At 38.9% G+C, this 10,980-nt stretch overlaps 1 protein-coding gene across 1 annotated transcript; it reads right to left on the minus strand.

Annotated features, from left to right (window-relative positions):
• Positions 1 to 775: 775 nt before the first annotated feature.
• LOC124031918 (peptidyl-prolyl cis-trans isomerase FKBP1A-like) lies at positions 776 to 7,872 on the minus strand. The gene is made up of 5 exons (XM_046343722.1): positions 7,718 to 7,872; positions 7,549 to 7,596; positions 5,909 to 6,021; positions 3,329 to 3,495; positions 776 to 3,175 (listed from the first exon to the last, which is right to left on the minus strand). Exons 1-4 carry the CDS (start codon positions 7,752 to 7,754, stop codon positions 3,367 to 3,369), a joined length of 327 nt encoding a protein of 108 aa, XP_046199678.1. The 5' UTR covers positions 7,755 to 7,872; the 3' UTR covers positions 776 to 3,175; positions 3,329 to 3,366.
• Between the last annotated feature and the right edge of the window lie 3,108 nt (positions 7,873 to 10,980).

Genomic DNA, 10,980 nt, shown 5'->3' on the forward strand with positions numbered 1-10,980 from the left:
GACACCAGTCTGTCTATAACACCATTCTTCCACAAGAAATTCCATAATTTGGTGTTTTGTTTTCCATAAACACTGTTTTAGGCACTGCTCCAGAATATACCAGAAATGTTCAATTGGGTTAAGATCTGTGCACGCACTCACTTTTAGCCATTTTAGGCATTTTTATACAAGACCCTAAGCATGATGGGGGACGTTAATTGCTTCATTAATAACTTTCAATATACTTTGTTTCCCTCATTTACTCAAGCGTTTCCTTTATTTTGGAAGTTACCTGTATATTTTATTCCCCTCAAATTTAACTCTGGACATTGAAGCCAATGCCACTGCTTGTTTATTTTGCTATAGAGAGAGACAATGCAGACTAATTCAACACTGATACTTTAACATTGTTTTATCCTTGATGCCAGATAATCCATTAATTGACTCAGGATAAATCAAATGTATGCATACCCATATATCAGCGCAACAGTATAGTCTACCACCAATGTCCCACTTTTTCCTGACAACTAGATACCCAATATCCCTCTATGCCCTACCATTGACATCACAGATACCTAAAGGGGGAAATATATATAGTTTTTCCCAAAGCAGCTTAGAGATCACTGTTGCAACGGCACATTTTTTAAAAATTTCATCATTGGTTTTGCCTGCGTATGTAACTCGGCACACAAATAGACAATACATAGGAGGACCATTTGTGCCACACACCTAGAAAGCTGTAACATCAAGAACAATGATGGCCAGCATCTGAAAAAGTGCTTTCTGAATAATAAAATTAACATTATTTCAACAGGCTTTATTTAATGTGATACAAAACATGGATGCCTCTGTCACCAGACTACAACAACACAGCATTTCATTTAGGCAAAATAATTACTTTACATTACAGGTACAGTATAAGTAATTCAGATGCCAATTAAGTTGGCACCGGAAAAATATATAATGGCAATTTGTGAAACAAAATAAGGTGGGGGAGGTGACAATTCCACAACCCCAAAATTCAAGCATTTCACTTCTAAGAAAAGCATAATCACTACTCCAACTAATGAAAGTATACTAACAGAGCCATTTTCTGTTGACCATCATAGGTCACCTTCCCGACATGTAAAAAAAAAACTAGCAGAACAACTAATGCCGATGTCGGGACCTTGGAAAACTTAACAGCGAGTGAGTGATGACCATGAAAAACACACAAGACTGATGGTTATAGCTGTTTAAGATTAAGAAGTATATCATTCTTCTGCCTTTATCTAGCACTATTTGTGATATTTTACCTTGCCTCGCTGACTCAGTATTCAAGCCTCCAGATGACATCTGCAATGTTGTAGATGATAACCATCTAGTTACATGTTAACTTGCACTAGCTGCATTTGATCATATCCACTGCTAAGTAAACTAAGAGGTTTCTCTTCGAACTGCGCGCGCCCGAAAACTGGATCAATACAGTTCCCCCATCTTTGCACTAATATGTTTAAAGCTCTCAGTGGGGTTAAAGATTTGACTTGGAAATAAAAAGTGATTCAAATGCAAGGCATTAACACCTATAGATCAGGATATTATTAACATGTAGACCTTGGCTAGTTTGTGGTTGTGTGTCTGGTGAAGAGAGGCACACATAGGATAAAAGAATTGTCTATTGTACTAGTTCCTCTGTGCAGAATGCTCACAAGCTCCTAATAAAATTAACAATCAAAATGAAAGAATCACTATGAAAGGTCTGGATAAATTACGTATCAAACAAAGTTCTTATTTTAGGTATCCCACAACTCAATATTTTACTACACTTATGCCGCTCAACATTACACTAAACCAAATCAATGAATATTTGTTCTACTTTCAGCTGGGAGAGGTGTGGATGCAAATATGCGCTTTCATATTCTTTTAATTTTGTTCCTCAGTTTAAAAAAAAAAGAAAATCCACTCAAAAACAAATCTAAGCATTTTCATAATCGTGATATGGCCGGTGACACTTTGTTTCTTGAAAGTGCAATATCTTGAAACTTAACGTGCAAAACATTTTTGGGACTGAATCAACAATGGACTAAAAAAATAAGTTTAAGTGCATTTTCCCCTTTAAGATTTAATCAAGCACCAGCCCTCCATGTTAGTAATAGGTACTCTTACAAACAGATGAATGTCGCTGCTAATATTTCATTGGTATTTTGTATTACTCATAACCATGCACAACCAATAATTTGATAAACAAAGAAAAGTAAAGCACAATTCAAAAATGCAAGAATAAGAACATCAAGATTTTTAAGGTTATGGCTCATAGGTGTTTAAGAGGGTGAATTGAAAGAAAAAAATAACTGAGTAACAAGGTTTCCATCCAACCTTTTTATGTCGGTTAGAAAATGTCACAGGCCTGGTGGAAACAGTAAATTTTTCTGTGAAATTTCCAAATGTCGACAAAACAAAATACGCTTCACAAGGTGGGATCTTTATGTGTCAATAAAATGTATTATGCGAGAAATGGCAATGGAATTGCTTTTATGCGCAAATATTGATAACTATCATCTCGAAGTCACGTGATGATATGTTGCGTGGTCCTCCCACGACTCGGGAAAGCATGCAGTTTATTAGGCTACAAATAAAATCAGTTATAAGGAACTTCACAGGGTGGTGAAAGTGCACGGTGATTAGCTTGATGCTCCTTTCAATAAATATTGAGGGTCTAATTCTGGTGACATTATGATGGATGCTTGGCTGCCGTTTGAAAAATATATACATATAATCTAGCTCTTTTGTAGGCTATACCCACACTGTATCTGTAAACTGTTGGCTAGAGCACATGTGCCAATACCAGAGTGGGCACATTTACTATAATGCAACATTTGTGGGAAAAAAACATAATTACAGTTAAAAATGCATGGAAACCCATTTTTTTTCTTTCTTTCAAAAAAAAATTGGTATATGGGAAATTAGCTGCAACAGTAATTATGTACACTACGTCATCACGGATCACTGGTGAGCAAATCTAGATTTTAGAATATTCGCATGAATATACTGTCATCTGTCACCAATTGGATGGAAACCTAGCTACTGACAAAAACACAGATTTTGTATACATGGATAAAATATTGACCAAAGTGTTGGAACAATACACTCAAGCCTCTTATAGAATCAAGTGTAGACTCTCCTATCTTCTCTATATGTTTCCAAGATTGGAAGTGACCTGCAAAGGCAGAGGAGAAAGGAATGAGATTGAAACCATTGCTAAATCCATACCAGATGTTTGCGTGGTTCAGTCCTGTATACTAGATGCATTTGTACTATTACCTCAACTGAGAATAACATAACAATTAGAAAATCTTCAAAAAGTACTTACAATGTTTTTAAATTAAGAAAATAGGTAGTGGGGATGCTTCATTCAAGGCTTAGTAGCTCAACATCAAAGAGGAGGGTGGCGTTGGGTGGGATGATCCCCGGGTGACCCTTCGCCCCGTAAGCAAAGTCAGGCGAGCAGGTCAGCCTGGCCCTCTGACCGACACTCATCTTCAGGACAAGGGAGAGAGGACATAGGCAGAGATAAGCTATGGTTCATTTGTGAGAAACATTCATTGACACTTGACAACTTTTTGCTCAAATCTTATTAATTATGAATCACTTTTTGGTTGGACTTAAGCAGCAATTCACCCAAGCCCAGATGCTCACTGTTTGAATACTAAACAGAGGATTGTGTGTGGGAGGTGTTTGTCATGCTGTAAGTGTGGTGACTGATGAAAATGCCAAAGGCTTTTGTGGAAGAGTGCCATTACTGGGAGAATACCTAGCCCCCACAACGAAGACTAATATGGGTACATCTGAATCTGTTTCCCTAATCAACTTCCTGTCAAAAGCCAAGACGAAATGCTTTGAGGTACGCACGGTCTCAGTCTCTCCCTCCTGTTGCACATATCTCCCTTTTAAATCTGTTGCAGCTATACATCACATGGCTGTAAAACAGAGGGCAGACTGTGTGCACTGCCCCATGGTGCATGAAACTACTTCAGTGTTTTATAGACCCCACCAAGCATGCCCTTTGTTCAGATAACACTATGTATCAGTGGTGGACAAATGACCCAATTGTCATACTTGAGTAAAAGTAATTTAATAGAAATGAATCAAGTAAAAGTTAGTGTCCCAGTAAAAGTATTTGTTTTTAAATATAATTAAGTATCAAAAGTAAATGTAATTGCTAAAATATACTGTTATTGAGTATAAAAACCATAAAGAATTTCAAATTCCTTATATTAAGCACACCAGGCAGCACCATTTTATTTACAAATAGCCAGGGGCACACTAATATAATTTACAAAACGAAGCATGTGTGTTTGAGTCCATTAGATCAGAGGGATGTTCTCTTGATGAGTGCATGAATTTTACCATTTTCCTATCCTGCTAAGCATTCAAAATGTAATAAGTATGGAGGGGGAAAAAGTGATTTTATTTTAGGAATGTAATGAAGAAAGTGAAGTTGTCAAAAATATAGTAACAAAGATACCCCCCCAAAAACTACTTAAGTAGTATTATCAAGTATGTTTACGCCACTGCTATGCATGAAAACCATCTTCCTACAGAAATGGAAGGCTGTACCTGGAACAGTTAAATTCATCAAGCAATTTGAAATGTGTTTCCTCTGGATAATCTATTCACACCCCTTGACATTTCCCACATTGCGTTACAGCCTGAATTTAAAATTGATGACAATGTTTTTTTTTGTTACTGAGCCCCTCTGTACCCCACACATACAATTATCTCTAAGGTCCCTCAGTCAAGCAGTGAATTTCAAACATAAAGACCAGGGAGGTTTTCCAACGCATAGCAAAGAGCACCTATTGATAGATGGTTAAAAAAAAGCAAACAAATATCCCTTTGAGCATAGTTAAGTTATTAATTACACTTTGGGCGTACACTCAGTCACTACAAATATACAGGCATCCTTCCTAACTCAGTTGCCGGAGAGGAAGGAAACACCTCAGGGATTTCACAATGTGGCAAATGGGGGCTTTAAAACAAACAGTTAGAGTTTAATGGCTGTGATAGTTCTCCTGAGGATGGATCAACATTGTAGTTACTCCAAACTACTATCCTAAAATGACAGAGTAAAAATAATGAAGCCTGTATAAAATAAATATTCTAAAACATGCATCCTGTTTGCAACAAGGCACTAAAGTAAAACTACAAAAAATATTTACTAAAGCATTTCACTTTTTGTCCTGAATACAAAGTGTTATGTTTGGGGCAAATCCAATACATTATTATCACTCTCCATATTTTCAAGGATAGTAGTGGCTGCATCATGTTATGGGTATGATTGTAATCGTTATGGACTGGGGAGTTTTTTCAGGATAAAAATATATATATACGGAATGGGGCTAAGGCAAAATTCTATAGGAAAACCTGGTTCGGTCCGCTTTCCACCAGACACTGGGAGATTAATTCACTTTTCAACAAGACAATAACCTAAAATACAAGGCCAAATCTACACTGGAGTTGCTTACCAAGACAGTGAATGTTCCTGAGTGGCGGAGTTACAGTTTTGATTGAAAACCTATGGCAAGACCTGAAAATGGTTGTCTAGCAATGATCTTGAAAATGAAAGAGAGCCGCACACTTTAGGAGCTCAGATGCAAAAATGTAATTACCAACGTTTCGACAGCCAAGCGGTCTTCATCAGGGTATAATCACAAACACTACGGGATGACTCGTTAATGTAGTGTCAAAAGACACAGTAGTCTGTAATCATGGCCAAGAGTGGCCTAATATCATTGGTTAATTATCAAATATTCAAATGGCATACAAAGAACAGCATACAAACAACAAATGGATAGCATACATTCATAAATTAATTTGACTACAAAAGCTACAAAAGCTTCCTAGAATTAGAGGCAGACAGACACCAGAGACATCTGCACAGTACACCCACCTGCACTACTCCCTCGTCCCAGCCACGGATCACTTCCTGTTTTCCTATTTTAAACCTAAAGGGCTTGTCACTGTCACGGGATGAGTCAAACTTGCGTCCATCCGTCAGGGAGCCTGAACAGGAAGGAGGAGGAAATGAGAACAGAGCAGAAAGGATTTATTTTGACAGTCAGTAACAGAGGTCTGTCTATTACGTTTTAAAGCAATAACTTCAGGACTGCACTGGGGGTGCAATTCCTGTACTAAAACCGAAATGAACTTGAGCTTAAGCAGACAGACAAATATTGTCCCCCAATGGAGATCTATCATTGTTACAGTTGTAAATGTTTTTTTTTATCATTAATTTCTCTTTTTGACCTGAACTGTTGGAGTTCAGCACTTAAATGTCACCGTACCCTGTAATTACATGCTCCCGAGTGGCGCAGCGGTCTAAGGCACTGCATCTCAGTGCAAGAGGCATCACTACAGTCCCTGGTTCAAATCCAGGCTGTATCACATCAGGCTGTGATTGGGAGTCCCATAGGGCAGTGCACAATTGCCCCAGTGTCCTCCAGGTTTGGCCAGGGTAGGCCGTCATTGTAAATAAGAGTTTGTTCTTAAGTGACTTGCATAGTTAAATAAATAAAAACAAATCTGCGACTGACAATCTAATCAGGTCAGTAGAAGGGATTCCAAGTATTTCAGAAATAGCCCCTGCAGCTGTCTGAGGTGGGCAGAAAAAAAGACCTGCAGATCTCTCTCTATTTAATGATCTATTAGGAATGGAATTCAACAACATTTTCAGTTGTATTTTGACTTAAAAAGTAAACTCGGGGACATGAGGTTTCCACAGCAGATATGTATCAGAGGAGTATCACTGAGTCTACCTTTAACATAACATGAGGGTACAATTGATGAAAAATAAACGATGATTCAATAAAATGGGAACTCAAATGTACTATTGTTGCTATAGCAAAGTAGAACAGGTGTACTCTTGACGATTGCTTACACATTTTGCATTGGCATGAATCCGAGTATAATGTCAAAATGACATAATCCCATTTGTGTTACAATATCAGCTTCCAATTGAATAGTCTCAATCGTATGAGAACATGTCAAGTAGCAATGTCAATCTAACTGGAAAAAAAATATCCAACCCCTGTAGCTATTATCCTATTGGGTTTGTTAAATTGTTCCATTAAACTAATTAGTAAACAATTACAACGAAACGAGTCACGCCAGACAGCGATAATCCGTTCTATCCAACTTCAACAAAAGCAGGAAATTTTACAAGGTTAAAATCGCTCAACGTCTTGTCTGTGTCGGATTTAACTCTGTGGTGGCTGACGTCTGAAGGCATTCAAGACAGACACATTAAATTGCTTTTACCATACTATAACCACCGATGGTGACAGGTGGCAACAACGTAACACAGTAGTCGAGACTTCTCGTACGCGATGTTACAATGTTCCTATAACTTGCATTCCAATACAAGGAAGCAGCCTCCATGTACAGAAAGCTGTAATGCAACCAGCCAAAAATACATCCATGCGCCAAGGCTACTGATACAACATGCAGCCTATCAAACAATTATGAATGAATCAAAGAAACGATTGGAATTTGCAGTGGTGCATGCATGTCTCAGAAAATATCCAAACTCACCAACATAATGCACGACACACGTCTGTCCTTTTTTAGGGAAAGTCCTTCCTGTGAAAAAAAAGGCGCATAGAAAAACAGGATAACGGTTGAGGAGACGATGATTAATTCATTTGAAAGAACGGAAATCCACCATAAATCTGAAGCGAAGATATGCATAAAAACATTTTACCATCGCCAGGGGTTATTGTCTCAATTTCGACTCCCATTTGTTCGTTACACCGTCAAGAAACTCGCCTCCCGCAATATGGTACTTCAGTTGCTGTTCATAACTGTCTCCGTGCAGCGGCGTGACCCAGTGATGCCAACTCCTCTGTAAGGAAAGTAGCTATTGGCAGTACCAAAAGTCGCTGAATGGCGTCATCGCCTAATTTGCATATTTTGCATGTAATTGTGATGCATGTTGTAGGAGAGGAGTAAAGTCGTGGGAGAGACAAAAAAAGTTAGTAAATAAACTTTCTTCTGTCAATTCTTGTTGTTTTTTTTAATGTCACAATTCCAACCCTTTATCTGGGCTTGGGTTCGGAAAACGTGACCCAAAAGAGACACTCTGGCGGAGTTACTTATTTTTGTTGTTGTTGTTCTTTAGCTTAGTTTTCTTAATTTGGTTTGGTTTTTAACTTTATGGTTCACTTAGGAGCCTACAACAAGTCACAGTAAAAACATGAACATTTTTAACCGTAACAATATTTTTTTGTATACATTCTACATTAACAATATAAATGGACCAAAAAGGGATAATAGAAAAAAACTGTCAATTGCAATGTGAGACAATTATGCTAACTAGTCTGGCCCTAAGTCAGGTTAATTGTTTTTTTTTTTTTTTTAATGTAAACCAGGGCGGGATCAACCAGCGGCCGCGATTCCTTTGTAGTCTGGAGGCGGTGAGCATCTCCTGCTCTGACTGTTGCGCGAGGACTGGGCTGCCTGTGCGTGCTTTGGGACGAGACCTAAGGCAGCACCCGCTGCTTGTTGAGAAGAGTAAGAACGATACCTACTTTCACGCCAGTCTCCCCAATAACACCAGAAAAATTCGCTAGATTTGTCGCTAGTTGCTTTTTTGAAAATATGTCGCTAGAGGGGTCTGAATACTCGCTAAATATAGCAACGAAGTCGCTAAATTGGCAACACTGAGTCTACCATGTATGTGCACGTAACGGTTACGTCGGAAAAAGTGGGGATTCTCGTCACATTATGAGCGCGCTTTTTGCACACACCATACGATGGCATTCGTGTTTTTTCTTTGCGCTGTTTGTAATTTTTATCTTCCCCATGTGTTCTTTAAAAAAATATCTAACGCCATGTCAGCCTCCCACACTAGAATCAATAGCGTAGACCTGTAAACTAGGTTAAAACACTTAAAATAAAATGTTTTACTTGATCCCTTTGAAAATAAATGGTTTATTAAAAGCATGCAAACATATTACTCTTAGGTCTTTACATTTGGTACACAACAGTGATAACAGTGGTGTTGACATCATAGAAAAAAGTTTGATAAGAAAACACACACGCATGCAAAGATATGTTCCCTCAGACATGTTCCCTAAACCCTGTGTTCCCTCAGTCCCCACTGAACCAATTTAAATCAAAACGGTTATACGGTTAAAAAAAAAAGAAAAAAAGAAAAGCGGAATATTTCAGCATCTACACCAATATGTAAGGGTATATGGGACCTACTGAACATGTTCAATCACTGTGACCTTGACCTTTTAATATTAGCCTACAGCAGCAGGGTGGTATTTTCAGAAACAAAAAAATGCATTTCAGCATCTACTTAACTCAAGTCATTTATGATTGGCTCAAATAGTCTTTTGTAAAATGATTAAATATTGGTGTCCAGAAAAAAGTCTGAGTATGCTAACAGTCCCGAAAGTTAAAACAGTGCATGTCCATTTCATATTGTCAGTGGCGACTGTAGCATGTACATCTTGGTGCATGCCAGCAAAGTCACTACACAATACACAAATTGGACTATAAGTGACAAACTGTACACACAAACTGTTAGGGCCTACATAAAGCTGTCCCAACAGCAGAGTCCCAACACCTTACCACTGTCACACCTGGCAATCAGCATAGTCTAGTTTGGCAGCAAAATAGTTAATTAAGCCTCAATTACTGCGTTAAAAAAAACATCTATGGCTGACTTGTTATACAAATGTGCTTCTACTGACAATTGAGATGTACAAACTATAGAATAAGGGGACGAGGAATGGATAAGAAGCGAACTAGGAAAGATGTAGTCAATATAACTATTTGTTCAGCACTTTTGAAATGTACGACAGAATTCAGAAAATGGGCCGTTCTTACAATATTCTCCCTGTTAACCAAGTCACAACTGTAGAATAAATAAAGGCGGCATATAAGCAGACAATGAAAGCTCTTACAATATTTGATGACATTTCTCTAGAACAGGCTATAGGCTACATGTGCACCACCAAGTCAGAACAATATGATAGATAAGGAGAAAGGGGACCAAATTCTTAGGGTGAGGCACATGAGCTACTATCAGTTTACTACACAATATACTAGAGGTCGACCGATTATGATTTTAACGCCGATACCAATTATTAGAGGACCAAAAATAGCAGATAATCGGGCCGATTGTTATATACACTGCTCAAAAAAATAAAGGGAACACTTAAACACAATGTAACTCCAAGTCAATCACACTTCTGTGAAATCAAACTGTCCAATTAGGAAGCAACACTGATTGACAATACATTTCGCATGCTGTTGTGCAAATTGAATAGACAACAGGTGGAAATGATAGGCAATTAGCAAGACACCCCCAATAAAGGAGTGGTTCTGCAGGTGGTGACCACAGACCACTTCTCAGTTCCTATGATTCCTGGCTGATGTTTTGGTCACTTTTGAATGCTGGCGGTGCTTTCACTCTAGTGGTAGCATGAGACCGAGTCTACAACCCACACAAGTGGCTCAGGTAGTGCAGCTCATCCAGGATGGCACATCAATGCGAGCTGTGGCAAGAAAGTTTGCTGTGTCTGTCAGCGTAATGTTCAGAGCATGGAGGCGCTACCAGGAGACATGCCAGTACATCAGGAGACGTAGAGGAGGCCGTAGGAGGGCAACAACCCAGCAGCAGGACTGCTACCGCCGCCTTTGTGCAAGGAGGAGCAGGAGAAGCACTGCCAGAGCCCGGCAAAATGACCTCCAGCAGGCCACAAATGTGCATGTGTCTGCTCAAACGGTCAGAAACAGAATCCATGAGGGTGGTATGAGTTGGCAGATACTTTAGTCCAGGTCTGGGAGGAGATCCCTCAGGAGACCATCCGCCACCTCATCAGGAGCATGCCCAGGCGTTGTAGGGAGGTCATACAGGCACATGGAGGCCACACACACTACTGAGCCTCATTTTGACTTGTTTTAAGAACATTACATCAAAGTTGGATCAGCCTGTAGTGTGGTTTTCAACGT

This window comes from Oncorhynchus gorbuscha, linkage group LG03, assembly GCF_021184085.1.
Source record: "Oncorhynchus gorbuscha isolate QuinsamMale2020 ecotype Even-year linkage group LG03, OgorEven_v1.0, whole genome shotgun sequence".
NCBI classification, from domain to species: domain Eukaryota; kingdom Metazoa; phylum Chordata; class Actinopteri; order Salmoniformes; family Salmonidae; genus Oncorhynchus; species Oncorhynchus gorbuscha.